The 26,992-nt window shown below is 35.0% G+C and overlaps 1 protein-coding gene across 10 annotated transcripts in view; it reads right to left on the minus strand.

Annotated features, from left to right (window-relative positions):
* Positions 1-24,900, minus strand: part of RBM46 (RNA binding motif protein 46) — a 44,003-nt gene extending 19,103 nt beyond the window's left edge. For 8 of the 10 annotated variants that reach the window (XR_006216719.1, XR_006216718.1, XM_042983727.1 and 5 more), the window contains exons 1-4: positions 24,226-24,755; positions 15,283-15,444; positions 11,644-12,111; positions 10,319-11,101 (exon numbers count right to left, since the gene is read on the minus strand). Coding sequence is in view for 8 of the 10 variants with exons in the window: in XM_042983727.1 (XP_042839661.1) it covers positions 10,319-11,101; positions 11,644-12,111; positions 15,283-15,433 (1,402 nt within the window). In the remaining 2 variants the exon portion in view is untranslated. The other 2 variants (XM_042983731.1, XM_042983728.1) reach the window with 2 other exon arrangements.
* Positions 24,901-26,992: the final 2,092 nt, after the last annotated feature.

Here is a 26,992-nt window from a genome sequence, read left to right on the forward strand (position 1 = left end):
TGCAATATACTATTAGCTGATCTTCTCATCCCAGATTAGGTCAGGTCATCCAACTACATCTTCTCATACACCCTGTACCTCTTCACAATGTTTACCAGAACTGTAACTGAGTATCTCTCTCAATGGAATGTAAACCCTATGAAGGCAGGCAGCAACTGGGTCTGATTCACTACAAATCCTCAGGGCTTTATAAAAGCAGTGGTCAGTATTTAGTTAATGAACATACATATTAACCAGGATTAACAGTTAATAAACCAAGTATGAGAAAAGAAAGCCTAAAAGAGTGAATAATAATAAACAAAAGGGTTATTCATTTAAGAATAAGAATGCCAAAACTTTCTTAGTCAAAGTTTCAAAAAGTACATTTTTCAGAGGACTTCAAAACAGCAAGCTAATACACTCCAAGCACTGTTAAGGAAGATAATTCTGAGTTAAAATAGTCTAGTAAAGAATCTTACCTTTCCCCATACATTTAGCAATATAAACATTTAAAATAAACATTAATTTTTTTCTTTTTTAACTGAGTGATACAGAGTTTTTAGTACTTTAAAAACTTACACAGTTCTGGGTTATATTAAATCATAATCTGCCTCCCTGAAACTTTCCTCTATTAGATTTAATTCTAACCTGTGGAGCTTCATATTAAAGTCTTTCTTCCATGTACCAGCTCTTCAAACATTTAAAGACAGCAATCATATTTCCCCTATAAATATTAGTATTTACAGTCTAAATAGCCCCAAATTCTTTAGTTGTTCACTGTCCTACTTCACATTACAGAGTTTCCAGGTCCTCCATAGTTGTCAAGGTTTAATTAAACTCTGGGGCCCAAAAGAAAACATTTCAGATACAGTCTGAGCAGAATAAAAATATATGGTCTAGAAACTACACAACTTTATTACCCTGAATTACACTAATTTGAGAATCTCTATAGTATAATGACTCATTCTAGTTTTGACAAAATAATTCAAGTTCTTACTCTTGGCTGACTAGCTAACTTTCATTCTTTGGCAGGTTATTTACTTAATTATTAAATAATGTTATAGAAACAGAAAAAGGTGTAATATATAAATGTACAGGTTACATTATTTAAAAAATAAAAACATGTACTCACCACCCAGGCTTACAAACAGAAAATTATCAGTAACTTAGAAGTCTCTCTTGCATCATTTCCAATCTCTCCTTCTAACCCTGAAAGTAATCATGATCCTAATTTTTTTCATGATCCTATTTTTTAAGTGTTAATCATTCCCTTGCTTTTCTCTTTGGTTTTGTCACATATTCATACATCCCTAAACAATAAATTGTTTAGTTTTGCTTGGCTTTATTTTCCTATTCATAATTCCCCGTTGCTTCAATTCTTTCCATTTAAAATTTGAATCCTTTTTTATTTTACATACTTTTAATAATCCATATCTTTCATAGAATGAGGTAAGATTAAAGGGAATAAGCCATCCATTACCAGTTAAAAAAAAAAAAAGAAAGAAAAAAGAAAAGACAGAGGGAAGATAAATATTCTACTTAAGTCCATGCATTCCATCAATATGAAACAATGCCATCCCTCCCCAATAAGAAGCTGAGCTGAGGGTAAGTTTCCAACTTTTCCTATTGAGTTTTATAATAGGATACATAAATTCCCTGAACTGATGAACTATACATTTAAACAGCATCTCAGGATAAATATAAATAAATAAGCCAATTATACTTGGAATATTTAGTTTTGGTTTATTCATACCCCATATCTAAATATAAATATTTGGGAGTGGACTACAGAATTTTTCTTGTCATAGAAAAACTCTCAATATAAAATATTAAAGAAACTGAAAAAAAATTACCTGAAATCTTAAGGTAATGAAATAATTCCCTCATTTACCAATTCAAATTAAAGAGTGGTTGACATCAACAATCCATTTTCAGAGGCCTTAGAGAATTAACGGAAGAGTTTGTCTATCTCTCTCCCAAGTCATGTTCACTAATGTAGTAACTCCTTGTTTGCACATAAACTACAATAAATAAAAATAAGTAAAAGTAAATAAAAGTACAAAGATTTTTAAAAATCAGAGAGGTGAGATTTTTAAAAATGCTGGAATATAAATAAAAAGTAGATGACTGGAAAAAGAGCAGAAAAATCCCAGATATCTTAGATGCACTGCAATACAAGAAGTTAAAAATCTTAAGTCTACTACTAAGTAAATCATATGGGAAAAAATTTATGAAGTGAAAAAAGAAAAATAATCCTTTCATCACATTCAGAAAACCCCCTCAGAAGCTAGGAGAGTGCTTTCATAGGGCAAGCAATCCTATTTTTGCTTAACATGTCCTTTTCTCCTCTTGTTCTTAAGGGAGAAGGAGTAACTTTCCAATACTCTGGTATCATCACTATTTCTGTACCTGATAAATCTAAATTTCATACCAAGGAATCTCTAAGGGATTCTTGATCACACAACGAAATTTGATTTGTGAGCTCTCAAGGAAACAGACACATAGTAGACACAGGTAAGAATCATCCCGGCTTGATTATTTCTTTTACTTTTGGTAAAAATTGTAACTTTATAATGCAGAATACAACGTTAAACCTGTTTTCCATAGACTCATACTGGCTCACTTGGAATCCTATAAATCCTGTGCCCAAAATAATCTATAATTTTCATAAATTCATAACTACGGATTTAGTCACCCTTGAACTAAACATTAACATAACAATGGAAGAAAAAAAAGCCATACACATATATGGCACATAAGCTGCAAAATGATTTGTTTACCCCATAACCTGGCCAGTAAACAAGCAGACTGGAACATGTACTGCTGAAAACAAAGGTAACAAGAAAAAATATTAGGTTAATGGGCTTGCTCTGTAGTCTTATAAAAATCTACATACAAAACAGGATTACAAAAAAAAAAGTTAAATAAAAATGTAAAGTATCTCTATTAATAATATTCTTAGAAAACATAATAAAAGAAAATCAAAATGAAAAGCAAAGGTCAACATAGTTATCTAATGAATAAGGAAGATAGAATTGTATATCCTAGTTTACATTTTCTTATTCAAGTTTATTTATTCAAATGCCAATCCCTTGAGTTGTATATAAAAACGAGCTACACAGTTTAAACACAAAAGAGATGTTTCAAAGCGCCCTCACCAAATTATCAGGCAATAAAATTACAACAGACTGTTCTCTAATAATTGCATTACTATCTACTTTTTAACTTACAGATACAATCATAGAATTCACTAATTCACTAGTAATGTGGTATATAGATTGTATTTACTGAATCAAAATAATGCAGGAAGGTATATAGTTAGTCAAATCATTTTCTTAAAATATGAATTACATTATGTATAAAAAATCCATATACACGTCATTTTTATAGTTCAAATGTCACTTACTATGAGATAAATAATGCCTCATATGTAACTAACATATCTTTAGGCCAATACTACAAATATAAGGAGCAAGAAAATCCAAGTACTTATTAATATTCTGGTGATTTAAAACTTCTAATTAGATTGGGAGACTAAAGGTTTTTTTAATTTTGTTTTCTTTTGTTTTGAATCCCCAGAGGTAAGTGCACCATTTTTGGAGGTAATGCCCTACCATGTCTTACATAGAGATGTATTACTCTAAACAGAGGATAAATTGCTCTAGAATAGATGATATATCTGAAATTAACTAATAAAATTAGATATATTTAATCCAATCAAAAAGCGTGGAAGCAACCCACACTGAATAATTTTCAAGTAGTTAAAAGCACAGATGATCACTTGAATAAATTCATCACAGTAAAACCATTTTCCAAAACATCTTCTGTCTCCATTCACTAGTCCACTCACTAAATTATACTGCTTACAGCATAAGCAATTATCGTCTGCTAAATTTTAAATAGGAAGCATAAACAAAGGCATGACAGGCAGAAGACTAAGTGCAGTTTCTCATACACATTTAACTGATGCTAACCACCCACCCCTGCAAAAAAATAAGCCATAAAGAAGAGCAAAATCAATATAACATTTAAATTTCCTTTCAAAGCCACACTAAAAAATATATTTAGGTGACATCATATGGCAAAATTATACACTGCTGCTGACATCTAAGAATTGAGTATACATGCAAAGTTTATTGTGACATTTGATACAAGAGGGGAAAATTTACAAACCATTATTTTTTAAATATTAAATGACAAAAACAGATGTTAAGTTTAAAAATAAAACAGTAGCTACTGTTAAAATGTGTATAAGAACAGGTATTTTAGGAATGTATTAACCAAAGATACTAAGAAATTGTAGGATAAAGGATCAAACATGATCAAATAAATGTATGAAGTAAATGAAATCACAGATCACATTAGCCAGTTAATAACACGAAACAACTGGAACAAATACTGGTCACATGTATGTTTTCATACACATTATTATTTTCCTAGATTGTTACAAAAGAAAACCAATTTCCAAACTTTTAAGTAATTAGGTTGTTTTTATAAAATCTTGGTTTTGATTATATTTAACTGTCAAATTCAGGGAAGGAAAGAACCAGAAAGCAATTACTTGTCATCATGCAAATAAAACAGGTGACTGACTCTCCTTTTTTTTTTTTTTCACCAGATGTTCTGCTGTGAAGTAGACTGATAAAAGCTTTCAATTATATATAGGAAGGGATATTAAATGGATAGTTAATTCTTGCAAAAGCAGTTCTTGGTTTTAAGACTATTTGAATTCAAAAATGTACTTTGGTACACATAAAAAAAACAAGTATTATTTTTAGTCCTCCATAAGATTTTTGTCTGTATTTTAAACAAAACCATAAATTGGGGGGATAAAGGAATCCTTAAAGCTCACCAAGTAAAACCCTGATATTTTATAAGTGAAGGCACTGAGATGCACAAAGAGTAAATGATTTTATTTGCCATCTAAGGTTACAGTTTGTTGGTGGCTGAGGCTACAGGTTCTTGTACTTTTTACTCAATACTCTGTTAAATAAGCCACTTCTCTCACAGTACTAACACCATGATAATTATGGTTCATTAATACAAAAGTATCAATAAGAATCACGAGTAACACCAGATTGATGATATTTCAGGAAAATACAGTAGTTTCAAGAGGAACAGAAATGTATTTTCAAGAGCAGTGGGCCCACTCAAAGGGCAAAGACACATAGTTGAGTTAATGGAATTTTCGTCTCACCATTTGGTCATATGAAAATAAATTAATGTATAAATGTTGATGCTAATCCTACTTCTTATTTAACTAGGTGAATTTTAGAGCAAATTCAGCAACTTATTTTTGTTCTTTAAAATATCAATTTGAAATGGTGCCATCAAAGTTAGGTCTGTAATTAAAGCTGGAAAAAATAACTTCTAAAAGTATTATTTTTATTTTAATTATTTATAATAAATTTCATTATAATAGGATACAACCATTATGTTGTATTTAGTGTCTCCCAAAACTATTTCCTAAATTTAAAAATAAAATGGAGATGGTGTCTCTTTGTTTCAAAGCAATTTATTAACAAATTTTTAAAATCAAAATTTTATTTTTGCTTTCTGCCCATCAATCTGGAAATAATGATAGCTCATAAGAAAAAAAGCACCAATTATTTTTCAGATTAAAACACACATCCTGCTGTGCCTTCTATTTTATAACTTTCAACTAAGTTACAAGTGACAGCATAAATCAAAACCTAATTTTAATGATATTGAAGGGATAGCAAACATAATGGCTATATCATGCTTAGGATATATATATCTAAATATTTTACCAGTCCATGACCATGAAAAAATTAAACATTCTAATGATGTATGTCATTATAAAGTCAAATATCAAAAACAATATGCAAATCAGCCACAAAATGAAGATGACCATAAAATGACATAAAATAGTCCACACAAATTAGGTTGGATTCATCCAGAAAAAATTACTTGCTCAGAAGAAAAACAACTAAAGCCATCATAGCTGTACCAAAAAAAAAAAAAAAAAAAAACTTGCAAAGTTTTAAAAAGCAAGACTGATGAAATTTTAATTAACTAATACCCCCATCTTTTCAATTTCTAATCCTTAAAACCTGACTGAAGTCCCCAAAGCAAACACTATACACAACTGTTTGCCATTAAACCCACCACCATGCTATTTTTCTAACAGGTATTTGCCCACATTGTGCCCCTCTCTGCCTATAAACTCTCCTTAAGATCTACAACTCAAAATCAGGTAGGAAGCATGCCCTTCCTCTGTATTCTCAAAACAACTTATGCAGAGTTTGTATCTCTGCCTTCTTCAGTAGACCATGACTCCTTAAGACCAAAAACCGTGTTTTATTTATATTTAGCTCCTGATTGCTTACAGAAGTACACTTAGCCCTCAAAAGAGGCATATAAGAAAAATTGGCTCTTTGAATTTCTTCAGTGAGAAATAAAGTTTTATTGCCTAAAAAAATAAAATAAACTTCATCGGTCATAGCCAAAACAACAGTACACAAGTCAAATGAAAATTAATGGCACAAGCTGGTCTGCGACAGAGGTTCTTTACTCCTGTTTGAAAGCTTTGTGTAGTAAAACTGCCATGTGTGTCAGTGTTCTACAAACATGGAAACAAGAAATTCCTTGCCTTCGATCAGTTGTTAATAAATTATTTAACAAAGTGCATTTGCCAACACACAGAGGCTACCTCCCCTTCTTCCAGTAACTTTTCTCCAGGACTTTCTTTCTTCAAAACTATAACTCTCCAGGACCTTCCTTTATTTGCTCAATTTCTGCTTATCCCACACCCAGGTGGCAAAGAATCCTCTAAGGGAAAGCAGTGGCAAAACTGGAAGGCCCGTATTCAAAACAGAGGCACAGTTTTAGGAAAAGCAAAATTATTCACACTGATAGTCTAATCTATTATTAAACAGATACAAAATTATGAAATAGAAAATGATTACTTAAAAAGACGTGACTCTGAATGACCCATGATGTCTCCATACATGAAATATGTAGAATAGAACCTATCTATCTCTTGGCCCACAAGTATTAAACCCACTGAGTATCCCACTTATTATAGGCTCCTAAATATAAACAAGTGACAATTAATTTCTTATCCTGTTAGTTAGGTGATCAGTTTCCAGTGAGGTTAGGGAGGTCATTCTATGACATTATGAAGATGAAGATAGTCTCCAATTTTGAAGTAAAAAAAAACAAAAGAAAAAAATGAGGGTTCAATTTTGGCATTAATCCCAGATTTCAATTTTTATTCTATTAGGGGTATTCTGCTTAAAACAGAGCTTACTTTAAATGGGACCAAAAAACCCAAAATTTTTGAAAAACTGATTTTAAAGTACTACCCATTAAGAACTTTTGGGGTTCTGGTAAGACCACTAAATAGTCACTAGAAGTAAACTCTCTAACTTCTAGTGCTCATTTAAATGCCTGTTAACTCTTCAAGAAAATTTCTATTTTCCTAACACCAATGATAATCATTTAACTAAATAACTAAATAAAGGCTATTTTTTTTCTCTTTTATTTTTCAAACTTCAAAATGGGCATGGTAATACTAAAACAATGTGGATATTAAAAGTACATTCTTGTAGAAGTCTGAAATAAAAAGGTAAATGACTTTGTATCACATACAATAGTCAAAGATCATCAAGGTAAGACTAAATAATAATGCTAAAAATAGCATTAAATTGATGCAAAATGAAGCAAACTAAAAAAAAAAATACTACACACACAAAGAAAACATCTTAAAATAGTAGTTAAATTCATTATCTAGAAAAGTAGGTTCAAATTATTTAAGAAAATAGAGCCAAAAGTGATTTCATACTCAATGAACTCTCTTTGAGAGACTCCAGGAACCAATAGCAACCTCTCAAGATCTCAGAAAAGCCCAGTGCTTGAAACACATAAATATTTAGCAGGATATTAACAACATATCACCCCTCCCCCTCTAAGAACACACCACCAACAACAAATGGTCTCAACCCTTAGCCGCCCAATAAAAGCTTGCAACCTCTGAAGGTTCCTATATCTAAATATAGGAATTTTTACCCAAAAAAGGCTTCAACTCTTTGAAGCCCAGAGGCTCCAATGTTAACAGAAGTAAAAAGCAAACCAGAATATTGCCACAACAATATTCAACCTATATCCTTATTTCCCATAGAGCAACATGTAACATCCTGGCTGTCTATAGTTCCTGTCTTACTTTAACAACCTCCAAATGTCAGGCATGTGTTTTCTAATCAAAGATTCCTAGACCCTTGATTTCTGAGTCTTACACTTCCCTAAATTCTCTCCCTACTTCTCCTCTAACAGTTGCCTCTAACTCAATCTTCGCTCATATTTTAGTCAACTGCAGTAAGTATTTTTATGTTACTTCCTATAGACAAGGCCTCAAGCCTTGTGTAGTGCATCCAAACAAGCTTTAGTATTTAATCAAAAGTTTTGGCTTATATTTGGGTCTTAGGTCTTCTCTCTGATTGTAATTAGAAACTGAGAAAATATATGAAACACAAATTGTCCAATTTTTTATTATAAGTAGCTTTTAGATAAGGCTGATAAAATCTGAAATAGATGACTAAAGCAAACTGTGCCCTCTAAGTATTTCATTTACTCAAGCTAATTTTATCCCTAAATAACATAGTCAAGTTGGGAATACTATACCTAAATAGGGGTTTTCTTTGGGAACTATAAGGTCAATACAAGTTAATTATGGTCTGAGGACTCAAGTAAAAACCATGTTAATAATGGAATTAAAAGCTGATGAAAACCCTCTGGTTCCATATAATATCTTCTTTATGGGATAACAAGATGAGCAAATCACATCTAAACAGAAAATCTGACATAAACTAAGATATTTTAAGTATCTTAGAAATTTCAGTGAAGATAAATTTGTTAAGGGAAATGAGTGGGGGCAGAAATATGCTTCAGTAATACCATGTTAGGTCAGACACAAGTATCCTGGGAAAATCTTGCTCAGCCAACTAATTATCTATATTCCACTCCAAAAAAATAATTTGATCCATTTTTCTCTAGGAACCGTACTTTGAATTATTTGCTGTCCACATAAAGATAAACTAAACTTAAATTGCCCATATAAAATTATCTTTAAATTTCTTATTGAAAGAAAAAATGGAAGGTTTCTATTTTGTGTATTAATGAAAATTATACATAAGAATTTACTCACTTGTATGACAGTAAAATTCCCAAATATTTCCAACTAATAATTGAGGACATTACTGAAAAGTTTCCTTCCAAGAAACCCTACCATAAGTCCTAATCATCAGGATCTCCTAAAAATATGCATACCATAGGAGTGGCTACAATGGATAAGCACTGTATAAAATCGATCCAAACAATACATAAGATTCCCTCTCCCCTTGAAAATGGTTTTCTTTATAGACTGCCTTCTCTTTACAAATTTGATAATATCAATTTTAAACAGATATAAGCTCCAGTAGTATGGTTCTGCAACCATATAACAAATCAATTTTAAGCTAAGAGTTTGACAATTATAATCAAGAAATAATTATAATCCTTAGTAGGAAACTTTTCCTTTTTATTGTTATTTTCAAGAAACCACTATTCTTCTATCAAATATTATTTGAGGTACAAAATAATCACCGACTAAAATCCATAGCTTGGTTTAAAAAAAAAATAGAACTGAGAAAAACTGGTTGTAGAGGAGAGACTAACATAATAAAAACCAGAAATATGAAAATACCAGAGTGGTATTACATCTCTTCCTTCACAATACCAAATAGTTTGTTACCATATGGCCCAAAGCCTTTTTAATTATCCCTCAAAGGCTTTAGAAAAACTTTTTTAAAAGCATGAAATTAGAGAGAATGGTCATAAACATCTCTTAGTGATGCTTTTTGTCTTTCATGAGTAATGACAAATTTCCAGATTGGTGAGCATAAGGCTGTGTCTACACATGACCCATCTGAAATACGTCTGATTTTACTAATCTCTACCCCCACTCCCCAAAATGATTACTGTGTAGACTTCACCAAAGATGCAGGGACAAATTACTTAGAAATTGGTTTAAGTAACATCCTATAAGTTATATAGAAATTACTTCAAATGAGGATTAGTTATTACAAAAACAATAAATTAATGAAATAGGATCATGAACTCTATAAAGTGAATCAAAACCAAATTTTCCCCTAACTAAAGTTTAAAAAGCTAAATACAGAAATATTATACAGGAGAAAAGTCTCAACAAAATGTACCATGAATTCATAAAACTGAAGTAAAATGTATGTTAAATATCACTGTTGAGTTCAAAATAATTTATAATAATAGTATTTCCTAATTTCATACTGTACAATATTATTTAAAGTATTTTTAAACTTACCCAAATGAAGTAGCGTAAACTGGGCTGCCAGTTCCTTTGCATCTTCTAAGGTAGTACAGAGTTTGTCAGGCATAAAATAACTCTGGGATCCATTTGCAATAGCAGGAATAACAATTTTATATACCAAGAGTACTTTCCCATCTTGACTTGTTGTTGAATATAAATAATATTCTGGTGGTGCCCAATTATTTTTGTTGCAGTAATAATCCAAATGCATTACTGCAGAATTGAAATGATTGGATTTTAAAGAATACATACTAATTGGAGTAAGCTTTATTCCAGGAAAAAATGGATAAGTGCATCTTTCGATTTCAGGAGGACTTGGGCTATGCTGACCATTGAGACGAGCTGGAAGAGTTGGTGGCTTGCCCAGAGTTTTTGGGTGGCTCTCTTCTTTGTTAGCAAACACAATCAAGTTTTCAGAATTAGGGCTAATCTGGCCATTAAGGTGCTGTCTCCAAGTGCTTTCTTTATTTACTGGTTTTGCCAGTGTTACCTCAATACTTGCTCCATCAATGCATTTTCCATTCATAACAGACATAGCAGCCACTGCATCTTCTCGGTTGAAAAAGTGAACAAAAGCATAATCTCTAAGTTTCTTTACTCGTTCAACTGCACCAGGTTTGAATTTGTTGAATTCTGCTTTAATTGTTTCCTCTGTAGTTGAGATCATTAAATTTCTTACATAGAGAACTTTAACTCTCTGCATTGTTTCCTCGTCAACCTCTTTCTCTGGGTCAGCCCAATCTACCTGAATGGTATGGCCCCATAGTTGGAATGTACCTGTAAAAGAGAATAAATTACCCTGAAGACAGTTAAAACAACTAAAAGTCAAAAACTATTAAGTAAAATTTTCTCCAAAGAATCAGGAACTCAAATACCCATCAGTAGTAGTAAACATTAGTTTCTCACAAGAAAGTCACATGAAAGTTTTTACTATGGCAATCCAGCCAGAACTTACAGAATTCATTTTAAGAGCAAACAGAACAAATTTAAGAGAAAAAGAACAAATACACTTCAAAAATAGACCTTTATCAGAAGAATTATAGGTACTATCCTTTGAATTTTCATCAAACAACAATAAAAGTGTATACATTCAGTAAATTAGTATATTATTATAGATAATGACTCTTCTTGTCATTTAGAAGATAGGAGCAACTTCTTGTCTTTTAGAAGCATTTATTTTACTTCCTTATGCAAAATATCTCTATACCTCTTTAAGGGCATTACACAGTTTCAAAATATCGAACTAAGAAATGCTGTCATTTTTCCATATTTATAATAAGACTAATATGAAAAAGTAAATTTTAAAAGGTCAAGTTTACCTGGGATTAGTTTTCTCCTAGCCATAGCAGCAGCTCTGTGAGATTCATATTCAACAAATGCAAAACCACGATTTTTGGTCTTATCAGTTGCACTTGGATAAACAATGACATCTACAACTCCTTCTGTAACTTTCTTCATTTCATCCAAAATTTCTTCTTTCTTCTTTTCCTTAGGAATAGCTCCAATAAATAGCCTGCAATTATCCAAGCTTACACACACACCAATAAACTTCCCTGGTCGAATCTCATAATTATTAAGAATTCTGATGGCTAATTGCGCTTCTTCTTTTGTAGTGTACATCACAAAAGCATAACCGCGGTTTTCACCACTAAATTCCATCATAAGTCGAAATTCATATATCTTTCCAGCTCTTTCAAATACAGGAACTAACTCATCTTCATACATATCACGAGGTATTTTTCCTACAAAAACTTCACAGCCTCTAGGTGGAGGTGGACCTTCCCAACCTAAAAGACAAAAATAAACAAATTCTAATAAGATATTTTGATACACCATTCAATGATTCAGTCATTCCACAAATTTACAGTGCCTCCTATGTACTGTGCACTACTCTAGATGTTGAGGATACAACAGTGCACAAAACAGAAGACCCTTCCCTCATAAGGCATATATATTCAACAGAGAACATAAACAATAACTGATAAAGGCTATGAAGAAAAAGCCAGAAAAGAGTTGATACTTTTAGCAGTCAGGTAAATCTCCTCTGAACACATGAGGTTTAAAGCAGATACCTGAATGAAATGAGGGAATAAGCTTTGAGAATATATCATTACGAAGAAAGCAAGAGCTTTATACATTAGAACAACAACGAGCACATGGGCCTGTATGACTAACGTACTTGAAGCAATATTCAAGTGGTAGTCAGTGCCACTGACTAGAGGCCAAGATTTTATTTTAAGTGTGATAGAAAGCTAATGGGAGGGTGCTGAACAAAGAAACAGCACTGGCTACTAGTAGAAAGGCAAAACATATTTATTTAGCTGTTTGCATCTGGTTTGCCTCTAGTATAAACACCACTCCTGTACTCACTGCTCTTTCAAAATCCTCCCCAAATGACCTCTCCTTTAATAGCTAGAATACTCTTTTCCCCAGTAACCCAAACCTGACTTCTTTATAAACCCATCTAGAAAACCTAAAAGACTCCACCAAGACACTGCTAGAACTGATACACAAATTCAGCGAAGACACAGGATATAAAATCAACATACAGAAATCTGTTGCATTTCTGTACACCAAAAATGAAGAAGCAGAAAAAAAAATCAAGGTACAGGCCCATTTACAATTGCACCAAAAACCATAAGATACCAAGGAATAAACCTAAGCAAAGAGATGAAAGACCTGTGCACTGAAAACTATAGAACACTTATGAAAGAAATTAAAGAGGACACAAAGAAATGGAAAAGCATTCCATGCTCATGGATTGGAAGAAAAATTTTGTTAAAATGTTCACACTACCCAAAGCAATCTACAATTTTTTTTTATTTTTTTTTAATATTTATTTATTTTTGAGACAGAGAGAGACAGAGCATGAACAGGGGAGGGTCAGAGAGAGAAAGAGACACAGAATCTGAAACAGGCTCCAGGCTCTGAGCTATCAGCACAGAGCGCAACACGGGGCTCGAACTCACAGACCACGAGATCATGACCTGAGCCGAAGTCGGACGCTTAACCGACTGAGCCATCCAGGCGCCCCTCAAAGCAATCTACATATTTAATAAAATCCCTATCAAAATACCACCAGCATTTTTTACAGAGCTAAAACAAACAATCTTAAAATTTGTACAGAACCACAAAAAACGCCAAATAGCCAAAGCAATCTTAAAAAGAAAAAGCTGAAGTATAACAATTCAGACTTCAAGCTCTGTTACAAAGCTGTAGTCATCAAGACAGTATGGTACCAGCACAAAAACAGACATGTAGATCAATGGAACAGAACAAAAAATCCAGAAATGGACCCACAACTATATAGTCAACTAATCTTCAACAAAGCAGGAAAGAATATCGGATGGACAAAAGATAGTCTCTTCAATAAATGGTGTTTGAAAAACTGGACAACATCATACAAAAGAATGAAACTAGACCACTTTCTTACTCTATACACAAAAATAAATTCAAAATGGATGAAAGACCTAAATGTGAGACAGGAAACCCATCAAAATCCTAAAGGAGAACACAGGCAATAACCTCTGTGACTTTGGCTGTAGAAACTTCTTACTAGACAGGTCTCCAGAGGCAAGGGTAACAAAAGCAAAAATGAATGACTAGGACTTCATCAAGATAAAAAGCACAGTGAAGGAAACCATCAACAAAAAGCAACCTATGGAATGGAAGAAGATATTTGCAAATGACATATCAGATAAAGGGTTAGTATCCAAAATCTATAAAGAGCTTATCAAACTCAACACCCAAAAAACAAATAATCCAGTTAATAAACAAGTGGAAGACATGAACAGACACTTCTCTAAAGAAGACATCCAAATGGCCAACAGACATACGAAAAGATGCTCAACATCACTAATCATCAGGGAAATACAAATCAAAACTACAATGAGATACCACCTCACATCTGTCAGAATGGCTAAAATTAACAACATAGGAAACAACACATGTTGACAAGGATGTGAAGAAAAAGGAACCCTCTTGCACTGCTGATGGGAATGCAAAGTAGTGCATCTACTCTGGAAAACAGTACAGAGGTTCCTCAAAAGTTAAAAATAGAACTACCCTACAACCCAGCAATTGCACTACTGGGTACTTACCTAAAAGATACAAAAATACTGATTCGAAGGGGCACATGCACCCCGATGTTTAAAGAAGCATTGTCAATGATAGCCAAATTATGGAAAGAGCCCAAATGTCCATCAGCTGATGAATGGATAAAGAAGATATGGTGTGTGGGTGTGTGGGGGTGTGTGTGTGTGTGTGTGTGTGTGTGTGTGTGTGCGCGCATATATATAATGGAATATTATTCAGCCATCAAAAAGAATGAAATCTTGCCATTTGCAATGATGTGGATAGAGCTAGAGCATATTATGCTAAGTGAAATAAACAAATGCCGTATGATTTCACTCACATGTAGAATTTAAGAAATAAAACAGATGGACATAGGGGAGGGGGAAAAAAGAGAGGGAAGCAGACCACAAGAGACTCTTAACTATAGAGAACAAACTGAAGGTTGCTGGAGGGGAGGTTGGGGAGGATGGGCTAAATAGGTGATAGGTATTAAGGAGGGCACTTGTGTTAAGCACTTGGTGTTTGTTACATGTAAATGATAAATCATTAAATTCTACTCATGAAACCAATATTACACTATATGTTAACTAACTAGAATTTAATAAAATTTTGAGAAAAAAAAAAACACCCAACTTCCTTCTCAGCTGTTTCTTAACCAAGAGCAGAGTTGAAAAAAATGTAAAGGTCAAACATGCATAATACCTATAATATTACGCATTATTATATGTGCATCACATATATAATAATACCTCTTTCCCCTCACAACTATAAAAGTGATTACTAAGGTCTTAAAGCAGTTATAAGAAAAAAAAAACTGATACTAATGATATATGCACCTAATGTACATTAAAGATACAATTTTTTGAACATAAATACATCCACACCTGGAGGAGGACCACCAAATTTCCTTTGCCCATTTTCTTGAACCATGTTGTAACCAGTCTTTTCCATCAAAGCAAGTAATGCTGCTTCATTCTGAGTACCAGTTCTGACTTTACTGCATCCATTTATTCCATCTATGTTTTCTTCATTCATGGTTGCAATTCCTAAAACAAAATTCAAAAAACAGTGTTTATGACAGAGCACCAGGAATCTATGAAGGAGTCCTCTAGGTTGCAAGAAACCAAAAACAGTGTGGCTGCTAACATCTGATGATCACTGTGGTCTTGCCCACTAAGTCCTGCTCTACAGCAGAAGCTAGAAATTCCATTTAATGTCACTGATCAATTAAGCAGTACCTTTAGAAGGCGTAAGCTACAACAAAGGGAGGCAAAAGTAAAAAAGAGAAAAAAACACAAATAAATGAGAAGGGGTTAGAGAAGAGAAAAGAAAGCAGAAGGAGTAACAAAACAAATATACTGCCATCAGTGAATACATTATCACTGCTGATCTATATGGCCCAAGGTTTATTTTATCATACAGGCCAACTGGATTTTACTGTGCCTTACAATTCTCAGATAAATGTAGCCTAATGCCAATATAGCTCATGTTGTCAGCAATCTCTAAGAACTCCAAAAGTTATCAGAAATTGAACAGACGCTTGGAGTAAGTAAACAGAATTTCAAACCAGTCCCTGTTCCTAAAAGAAGCTACTAAAGAACGTAGGTTATCACAACCACTTGTCCTCCGAGCAGAAACAGGAACTACTGTGTTTTCCAACTAGCAGCAGCTTAAGAATTACATCGGTGGGTAGGCAGGAACTAGAAAGAACCTGAGATCTCTGCTGACCATATGTGTTTTTAGTTTTTAAATGAACTTAATTACAATGTCGTTAGGTTATCAGAAAATTCACATTAATCCTAAAGATTATTTTTTTCTGTTTCTTAATTATACGTCTCTCTCCTTTGGTATTACTATGAACAAATACAAAAATTAAAATCCACAGTCTGGGAAATGCACTGGGAAAGCCATTTTGGCTTTCAACAGAACTTTGGTAATTATAAATGGAAACTAAGTCACTGTAGCACAGCATTTCAAAAAGTATGAAATTTTTACCCCCAGCACCTCAATTTCACACTTAGTTCTGCCATTTTCTAGCTGTGGAAACTTGATCAGCTCATTGTTTCCTTGCTTATTATAAAATGGGAGTACCGGGGTGCCTGGGTGGCTCAGTCAGTTAAGCATCCATCTTCAGCTCAGGTCATGATATTGCAGTTCCTGAGTTCAAGCCCCACATTGGGCTCTATGCCAATAACTCAGAGCCTGGAGCCTGCTAAGGATTCTGTGTCTCCCTCTCTCTCTGCCCTTCCCCCACTCATGTTGTCTCTCTCTGTCTCTCTCTCTCTCTCTCTGTCTCTCTCTAATAAATAAAGAGTAAAAAAAAATTTTTTTTAAATGGGAGTACCAATATAACTTATTGCAAGGTTGCTGTTAGGATTCAGTGAGGCAATGATGTAAAAGTCTTGTTAGAATTACCTAAGGCCAAATAAAGGTTAGTTTTGATTAATACTAGAGAGGAGCACATCTTAACTTTTCACACACCCACACTGTTTTTGATTTTTTCAGAAACATTTTGTGCATTTTCTCAAAGGTTGTGTGGGCAGGGGGTGCGATATGGTAGACACATATCTAGGGAAGAGTATCTGCATCTCTACAGTGGATAGAGGATAGGAATGCAGAAGACATCACCAAAGAATCACTGCTCTAAAGTAAGTGAAACTGTCACTGTAGTTATACTCACTAGTACTTAATATAGCACAACAGCTCTGAAGCCAGACTGCCTGGATTCAAATCCTTTTTTGCTTACCAGCTATAATTTTCAGTAAGTTACTTAGCCCTTCTGTATCTTAATTTCCTCATCTTTAAAATGTGAATAATAGGGCACCAGGGTGGCTCAGTCATTTAAGGTGCCAATTCTTGATTTCGGCTCAGGTCATGATCTCATGGTCTCTGAGATGAAGCCCACGTTGGACTCTGTGCTGGCAGCACAGAGCTTGCTTGGTATTCTCTCTCTCTGCTCTCTCTGCCCCTCCACAACTTGCTCTCACTCTGTCTCAAATAAACATTAAAAAAAGTTTTAAAAATAAATAAAATGAGGATAATAACACTGCCTATCTGATAGCCTTAATGAATATTAACACAAATGCTAATTTTATGCATATATTGGAACCTTTAAAATCACTAACATCTATGAATAACGATAGCTTAAAATCCAGATATTTATCTTTACAGTAACTGATTTCAGAACAAAAGTATGACACCAGATAGAAAGAAACAGGCTGAGAATAAGACTCAGAAGTTCAGTTTATTTAGTAGCCTATTATAAAGCCATGGAATTTCTACACATTACCTCTAGTTTATACAACTACTAAAAGAGAGTCTTAACTTTGCTAAAAGAAAATACTATTTCCACAGATGAAAAAACGCAGGCTAACAAAGAAATTATCCAAGATCACAGAGCCAGAAAGCGGCACAGACAGAATTCAATTCCAGGTCTGCCTGATGCTAAATATCCCCTCCTGCCAAGAAAATGATTTTGACATACCTTTTGCCGCAACATTACCTTAAAAAGTCCCTCAAAAAACGAAGAAGCACCCAAATTGACTTTCATGCAAGTGGAATATGCAGAAATTATAAATTAATACACCTTAGTCATGTGACTTCTACAGTCCTTCCTAGTTGCAAAATGTTTTCTGAGCGGTGAATATAGCTACAAACACATTTATATCGCACACACTATACACACACAATCTTTTTAGTCTTTAAAGCTCTTTCCAAGCTATTATATTGCATTCAATGGAGTAATTCTGAAGAAAATGAGGCAAGAAAGTAGCTCCTGGACCCATATAGTTTCTACCTGCCATCTACCTAATTTCCTTAAACTTACTAGCCCAGTTTTCTTTATGAAGCTAAGATTCATTTATCAACCTGCCTAATGAATGTATTGAGAATGAGATATTCAACAGGCATCCTGAATTCAACATATCCAAAACTCAATGTCATTTTAACTTCTAAACCTGTTTAAGTTCCTTCCTGTTTTACATCTCCATCAATTCTTCCATTCAACCAATAAACAAACCACAACAAACATACTCCCATCTCCTACAAACTATCACAATCAGAGTTTCACAATGTGAGTTAACCCAGAGTCTTCCTTTGATTCAGTCACAAACACCTGCATATTTTACCTCTGAACAGACCTTGAAATCAATCTTTTCCTGTCCATCCCCACAGCCTGTTCTCAATTATGTGTTACTGGAACCAGTACTAGATTCCTAACTGTTGTTACAGGCTTTAGTCTTGTGCCCTGCAAACAAAATCTCCATGATGCTGTTGAGGTGATATCTGATCATCTTAAGTTGTGAATACAAATCAAAACTAAGGGGAAAAATGAGTACTCTTATGTTTTAATCTTAGAATCAAAAGGCCTTTCTAGAAAATGAACAAAAGAGCCTCAAAGGAAAATATTACTGTATTATTTTTTACTACATAAATATTAACTATCATCTTGGAAGGCAAAAAGAACAAAACCAAGACAGAAAATTATAAACAGGGAAAAAGGATCTGCAACACACATATTTAAGGCTACTTTCAAAATAAAAAAAGGGCAGCATGGTGTCATAATTAAAAACAAATTCAAGTATCTAAATAATGGCTTAAAGGCAAATCCTGGTTCTCCCCCTTACTAACTCTGACTTTGGGCAAGTTTGGCTTCAGTTTATTTGTCCCTATAAAGTAGATAATAAGAATTTCTACCTCATAGTGAGTGTTGTTGTCACTATGTCTCTCTTAAGAGTATCACAACAAACATTAGCATATTTAAGACCATGAAAAGTCTCAGTTAAAACCTTTCAACTTTAACTCCTGCTTCTCAAACATTTCAACATGACACCCTAATTCTCCCTGCTACCTGTATTAACTGCCTATAAAATTATTTGGAAAATGCTGCCTTAACTGCTCTTTACAGGATACAGTTTGTTCCCTATGTTCCCTCACTGTCCTCTTTTTCCTTTACAAGTATGGTGGTCAAAATTACAGAGAAAGATTCCATCAGTGTTCTACACAGCTGCATGATACTGATGGTTGAATGAAGCATACTATCAACAACACTGGGGTTTTAATTTTTAACAACGTATTTACATCTGAAGAGTATATGTGATATACTGAAAAAACGTTTTTTTAAATAATAAAGCTATCCTGTAAAAGACCATCTCCAGAGAAGGTAAAAAGATGTTCAGCTTTTCCTCAATTCCCCCCTTCTATGTCCATTACTATGATGATTATATATATGATTACTATGATTACTATGATGAACTATGATGATACTGTCTCTGTTCTCTTTCCATCATTTTTAGATTCTTCTAACTTTCTGGCTTCACATATTTATTAAATGGCAGAATTAGGAAGTCTGTACTGTCAGCTGGGTACCTTACACTATACTCCAGGAACACACTTACATGACATCAAATCCAATAAATAAATAAATCTGTTATTAACAGATTCTGTTAAGAGTTAAGGTACTCTAACAATCAGAACCATCAATGAGATAAAGATTAATTAACCAAACCAACTTTCAGCCTTTTGTCTTTAAAAAAAAAAGGGCAATGTCCTTCTATCATTGCTTTAAAATTAAAATCATTTTAGGGGTGCCTGGGTGGCTCAGTCGGTTGAGTGCCCAACTCTTGATTTCCACTCAGGTCGAGATTCCAGGGTCATGAAATGAAGCCCCACATTGGGCTCCACACGGAGTTTGGAGCCTGCTTAAGATTCTCTCTCCCTTTTTCAAACAAAAAGCATTTTAAATAATATAACTACTTTTTTCCTCCCTTTAGGATTGTTTTTATTCTACTTGGCTTTGACTATACCATCATGGAAGATTTTCTACTAAGAAAATATTAGAATTACAAGTGGACCGTAGACCACCTCCAATGTTATACATAGAAAATCAAGAGCAACTAAAATAGACTTGCTTAAGGTCACAAAACTAGTAACTGAAAAGACCTATGGCTCAAACCTTCAGACATCAATAAACTCTGACTCTGGCTCTTTTCCAGAATTTAGTCCAGAGGGACCTTAATGGCCTAAACATCCTATAGGACATCATACTGTCCCATTACACTAAAGAAAGACATCAAGTTGATACAATGTGGAGAATAGGAAAGTATGAGATTTATATTTTTTTAAGCATGCTGCAAGGATGAGGAAAAAAAAAAGACTAGTTTAATATGCTGCCTTACATATAAAACAATTGAGAAATATACCTTCTGTTTCCATTTTACCCAAAATGTAGAATTTAATCAATGCATAGTTTTGTTTTTCTGTAACTCATCGCTTACTCTAAATGGCCGATTTGTGCAATGCAAACCACCCCTGCAATTACTTACAGACATGTATTTTGGGTCAATTCATGTCTCTAAAGTTGTATTTTTAAAGATATTATATTATCTAGGGTGTCACGTTGAAACAAATGGCAGTCCCCACATTAAAGACTCTTTTTAACATACAATGACTAGAAACATATGCTAGACTTAGTACATTTAAAGAAATCTCAATCAAAATATTTTAAAAACTTAAAATTAGGAAAGTGTAAGAGTCACCAACCTCACTCTCTCTTTAGAAAGGAATATGTTTTATCTTAAAGCTTTCAAAACAAAGGTAACATACACACATCTCTAATTCAAAAATCAAAAATATCTAACTTTAATACCATATTTAATCTAACAAAATACATTTCTAAAAAGGCCAGAAATCAAGAACCTCAGATAATTAAAAATCAAATCTAAAACAGGCATACAACAGCCTAATATTTGTTCTAAACTATTCCAGAATCAATCTGAGAATTACCAAAACTCCAAGGAAGTATAGCAGCCCTATACATTATGACAAAGCTGTCATACCAACTGAAGCTTCTAGGCTCAATTAGTACTGCTGACCCAAGGAATCTGAGTAAGGGAAGGAGGGTCCTAAGCAAGAGAATGACACAAACAATTTATACAAAAAATAGTGGGGAAGGGCAGATTAAAAGCTGTTGTACCATAAATAAACTCTAGTTTTCACAGATAAATCTTTTTTCCTAAACTTTGGGCTTTCAAAGATTCCTTTCCAGCTCAGTTTCAAAAGTAAAATTAGAAGAAAAATTAAAAAGAAAAAATTTTCTAAGCTATAAAGTAGGCCAAGACGGCATAGCCAATCACAGGATAGATATTCGAGTAACAATTTGAATCAAGCCTTTAGCTTTAAATGCTAACTATATCTTCACTAATTTTAAGAACCGTAATAAGTTAACAAAAATAAAAATTTTCAAATTTGTACTGCCTTTCAAAATAGAAAATATACTATTAAAAAATTACTAGCACAATTTTAGCAAAATATACATAAAATTAATCACTTATCTAAAGAAATTTGTGTCAGCTGTGTTCAAACTACTTAAAACTGACCCTTCATCTTATGAATTGCTGTAAAAATTTATGAAATGAAAATGAACATTTTATAAATTTTATTTTTAAAAACTGCAATAGTGGGGCGCCTGGGTGGCTTGGTCAGTTAAGCGTCCGACTTCGGCTCAGGTCATGATCTCACGGTCCGTGAGTTCGAGCCCCACGTCGGGCTCTGTGCTGAGAGCTCAGAGCCTGGAGCCTGTTTCCGATTCTGTGTCTCCCTCTCTCTCTGCTCCTCCCCTGTTCATGCTCTGTCTCTCTCTGTCTCAAAAATAAATAAACGTTAAAAAAATTTAAAAATAAATAGAAATAAAAACTGCAATAGTGAAAAAAATTAATTTTTAAAGTATTAAAACACTTGTATAGAAAGCATATTAATTATGGCATTCCTTAAATTACATGGTATTAAATTCCTGATTTGTTCAATTGTTATTGAGTATGGAATGCTGAGACCATGGTTGCCAAGTCAATGGAGGTGTTTTTTTTGTTTTTTGTTTTTTTTTTAATGTTTATTTATTTTTGAGAGAGGGAGAGACAAGAGTGCAAGTTGGGGAGGGGCAGAGAGAGAGAGGGAGACACAGAATCCGAAGCAGGCTCCAGGTTCCGAGCTGTCCGCACAGAGCCTGACGTGGGGCTCGAACTCACGAACCGTGAGATCATGACCTAAGCCGAAGTCAGACGCTCAACCGACTGAGCCACCCAGCCGCCCCAATGGAGGTTTTTTTAAGTGGTAACTCATTTTAGTGACAGACTGCACTACTTTTATTTTCCACATAAAATGAGGATTACTCAAAAGTATATGGATATAGAAGTCTAACATCATTTCAGAATGAAAGGGTATAGATGGATTGGCTCAATTCCATTTTAAATTATTTTTATTAAATAATGAGGACACATTATTCCTAGAAGTTAAATATATAATGAATAAAAGTGTTGGTACTGGGTGTTTCACAACTTTTAGTAATACCGTAGAGAGTACTTTTTAATTATTTAATTAACAATTTTTTAAATATTGCATTGAACACAAAATTCTTTGAATTTAGTATAAAGATACCTACAATAGAACCAAAATTCTTGTATGCTACTACACAATAATACAGTGATATTCCTTACATAAAGGAAAAGGAAAGCTCCTATAAGCTTTCATCCAAAATCTATTATAATTTGAACATAGATATCACATTTTCTTCTCTCAATGATTTCGTTTTAGCAACAATCAGGTAGTAAAATAAGACACGACCCAGCATTAATATACAAATCTGGACAGATTTTACATCAAGTATTTGATTTGTATTCACAAACCCTCCTTAAACCGACATGTCTGTTTTTTAACAACAAAAATGACACCATTAAAAATAGGAGGCTTAATATCAGTCCATAAATTGGGCATATTGTTGTTAATATTTCTTAACTCATAACAGATCCAATAATACACATGCTTATGTTTCAGACGTTGATATGTATCATAATCATTGGTAATAATGTTCAAATCCAATATTCTACCCTCTTAAATGAAAATTAGCAATTAAAGCAGTGTCTTAAACAGAAACTAAAGCACTGCTAATATTTAGCAATTGCAGCACTAATAGTCGTCTTTATGTCCATTATGGCACACAGGTGCAAATTTTTAAAAACGAATGTTTTATATGTGCACCTTGGAAAGAATATCATTAAAGATGATTAAGGAGCTTTAATTCTGAAAGGCTCTGTATGGAAGTCTGTCCAACTGCTCAAATATACATTGTAGTGATTCTTGAAATGAAAATATCTTCCTGTTATTTAAAGAAGGAAAATACTACCAACACGTGAATATGTTATTTATACACTGAACACATCCTGCTGCCTGGTTCTAACGCCATTATCAAACACAAAGCGAACAGATTTCTAAAGAGAAGCCAAGTCTTAAAAAGCTCCTCCTGATAGTCCCTCTACAATACTGGCCTATATTAGAATCGTCGCCTATTATAAAGACAATAGATTATTTGTCAAGAATGTAAAGAGAGAGCTTAAAGAAACTTCAACATTAACTAAATTCACATATAAGGCAACTGGTGCCCAAATAATTGGTCCTGGCTCCCCAAGGATCTCACAATTAACATCAATGCAAGGATTATTAAATCCCAGGTCTCCTGACATCACGTTCAGTGGTCTTTCTAGAACCCCCCCCCCAAAGAAAATATTTAAAAGGTTTGTAATTAAAACTATCTGACTTTAGGAAACACAAACGGTACTACTGCGTGTACTACCGTCCATGGCTGCCTGCCGCGGCGTGTCGCGGGAGAGAAGGGGGTCAGTTATCTTTCCCAAACACCCACAGCCTTCCACTGTTCAAGACCCTACACACAAGAGAGCACTTGGGGAATAAACAGGAAGAGTCAAAGGCAGAGGAAAGTTCGAGGCTCATCCCAGTTAGAACTCAATGAAAACGACGACATGATTGCCAAATCTCACCCAGCAGTCGGGACGCCCCGGACGTCGTCCCAAAGGCTCTACAGGGGACGCGCGGGCGCCACAACGGCCAGACGCCCTTGACGTGTGGCGGTCGACGGAGGCAGTGCTAGGAGAACATGGAGGGCAGCAGGTGGGAAGCGGCCGGAAGATGTCGGGGAAGAGCGGAAATAAAGCAGAGAGAGGGCAGGGCCCCCGAGGGGCGGAAGGAGCCGCCAAGGGGCCCCCGACGACAACTGGAGCTGGGGGACTGGACGGCTGGGACCACGCGGCGCAAACTGTGACGGCAAGAGCTATCGGGTCAAAAGATGCCCTCTGGGGCTGGGGAACCACGTCAATGACTCTAGCCCTCCCTATGCTCGACGGGGCAGGGTAGTGAGGAGGGCGAATCCCGCAGACACTGCCTCCAGAGGGGCGTGAGTCCCCACTGCGTATCTGGCGTAACAGTGTATCGGACTGGGCCTTTTGCGGCCGGAAGGCGGAGTCTCCAGCCGTTACTAGCGGTTTGGTTGTGACCCCGCTGTCCCCATCCCCTCCTCACCCCTTCGGGTCTTCAAATGTTGGTCCTAAATCCCTGGGACCAACGACCACAAACCGCCGCCACCGTTTCGGGGACCAATCGGTCGGAGCGGGGGAGGGGGGTCGCCGTAGCGGGGGAGGCCACCGGGAAGAGCTCGAGCCGTCCTCGCGCCTTGGTTTGTCTCCCAGCAGGCGCCGGGGCAGTGGCCTAGGCAGCCCCACGCGGAGTGGAGCCCCAACCAATCAGTGACCAGCTTCAGGGAGGAGTCAGGGGGAGAGTGGGCGGGATGAAGGTTTTTACCCGAATGAGGCTCTCGGAGGGGCGTAAAAGTGCTTGGAGTGACAGGCACTTTAGCCAATTGGGAAAGGAGAGCGAGTTTTAGGGGGTGGGCATACATGTAGTGTTGCCAAAAGAAAATCCTGCGTGTTTTGTTAGGATGTGGGGAAACAAACACTATGATTTTAACATACTCCTTTTACTTAGGGGGAAATGTAGATACATTTTAAAGGCTCTTCTCATTTGACGGAGTTTTCAAGTCTTAAACTCCTAGTTTAGACGTCTTTCAGTGTGGGGATGGGGGATGGGGCGGTATTAAGTCTAATCTTGCTGAGGATTTTCAGATAGGACGAACATGTAGAAATTAAGTGGTTTAAATGCCTAGGAGAATGGGCTGAATCGAGAGACCTAGTAGGCCTGATTCAGGCCTGATTCAGTTTGGGGAGAGATGACGTTGTCCGAGCTGAAGAACCAGGTACTACTACCCTTATATAAAACCAACTTTCTTAGATACAGTTGTGCGTTATTCTGCATACACGCCTTGAATTTTGCTTCCTTTGAAGATAGAGCTTGAGTTTAAATGGCAAAGAAAAACGGCTTTAGGTACCAATTCTGTAGACTAATAGACTCACAGAATAGTAAGACTGGAAAGAAACTAGATCACATAGTTCTGCTTTAACAGATGAAGAACTTGACGCCCAGAATAATCCATTGGATTACGCAATAACACTGGTGCCCTAATACCCAACTTCGAGGTGCTTTTTTCCACACTAGTGATTTCAGTTTGTTGTCTCCACGAATAAATGTACTAAATTTTAACAAGCCGCGCGTATGTACTACCCCTCCCCCAACGGTAGGAATTAGCAAGGACTTGGACAGCTCTGGGCTAAGATCCCTGTTATCATTTTGTGGGTGTGATACAACTTCTCTGAGCCCCAATTTAAAATGGGGATTGGGAGGATTAATTAAAAATAATGTTGACAAATATTGAGCACTTGTGTGCCAGAGGCAACTGTAATCTAGTTTCGTATATTAGTTCATTTAATTCTAGCAGTAACTTTGGCAAAGGTACTAGACCCGTGTAGTTGCATGTTTCAGGTGGGGAAACCCAGAAAGAGAGCTTAAGTAGTTTGTTCAAGGTCGTTCAGCAAGTAAGTTTATTTTGGCTTTGAACCCTGCAGATATAACCATTAGGCTATACTGTCTCAAAATGTGTCCAGAAACAAGTGGCATAATGCCCAGAGAATGTTAAGTGGAAGCTTAACAAATACCTTCCTAGACTGCCCTTCTGTCAATAAATACCTCCAATCTCATGTATATAGGCTATATATGCCTACACAAATAATAATGATAAATTAAGTAACTAGAAAATCAGACATAGAATGTAACTATTTGGCTGCCTTTTCTTTTTTTAACATGGCAATTCTTTACCTCAAGAACTGCTAAGGTGATAATTGTTCTATCGTATTGATTACTATTTGTAACTGCTCATGCATTTCTCCAGAAAGATATTACCCACGTTATTTATTTTCATGTTGATGCTGTCTCATTTCTCAGTAACTCTAAATACACGTGTCAAGGTTAAACTAGATGAAATCGTGTTAAGACATATTAGTCTGAAAAGTTCACACAACTAAACAATTTCTAGGAGTTGCTGTAAGATCCTTAAAACCTCACTAGGTGGAGATGTTATCTTATGAGATACAAAAGATGGTTCCTGGAAGTAAGTAGCCTGGAGGATTATTTTACATTTCTAGCTTTCTTTGTTTCCTTCCACCCAACACTCCCCCATATAAAGAAAAACAAGCAAAGGCTTCTGAATAGGAACTAGTCAGGCCATAGAGCCTTGCTTAGATGAAGACAGTGCTATTTAAAGATGCTTGCAACACTTACGTTGTATGTCCTTTTTGGTCATGTTTCTTCTAAAGGTGTATTTTTGAAGATGTATTTTTCAAATGCTATAAAAACTATATT

This window comes from Panthera tigris, chromosome B1 (genome assembly GCF_018350195.1).
Source record: "Panthera tigris isolate Pti1 chromosome B1, P.tigris_Pti1_mat1.1, whole genome shotgun sequence".
NCBI lineage: Eukaryota > Metazoa > Chordata > Mammalia > Carnivora > Felidae > Panthera > Panthera tigris.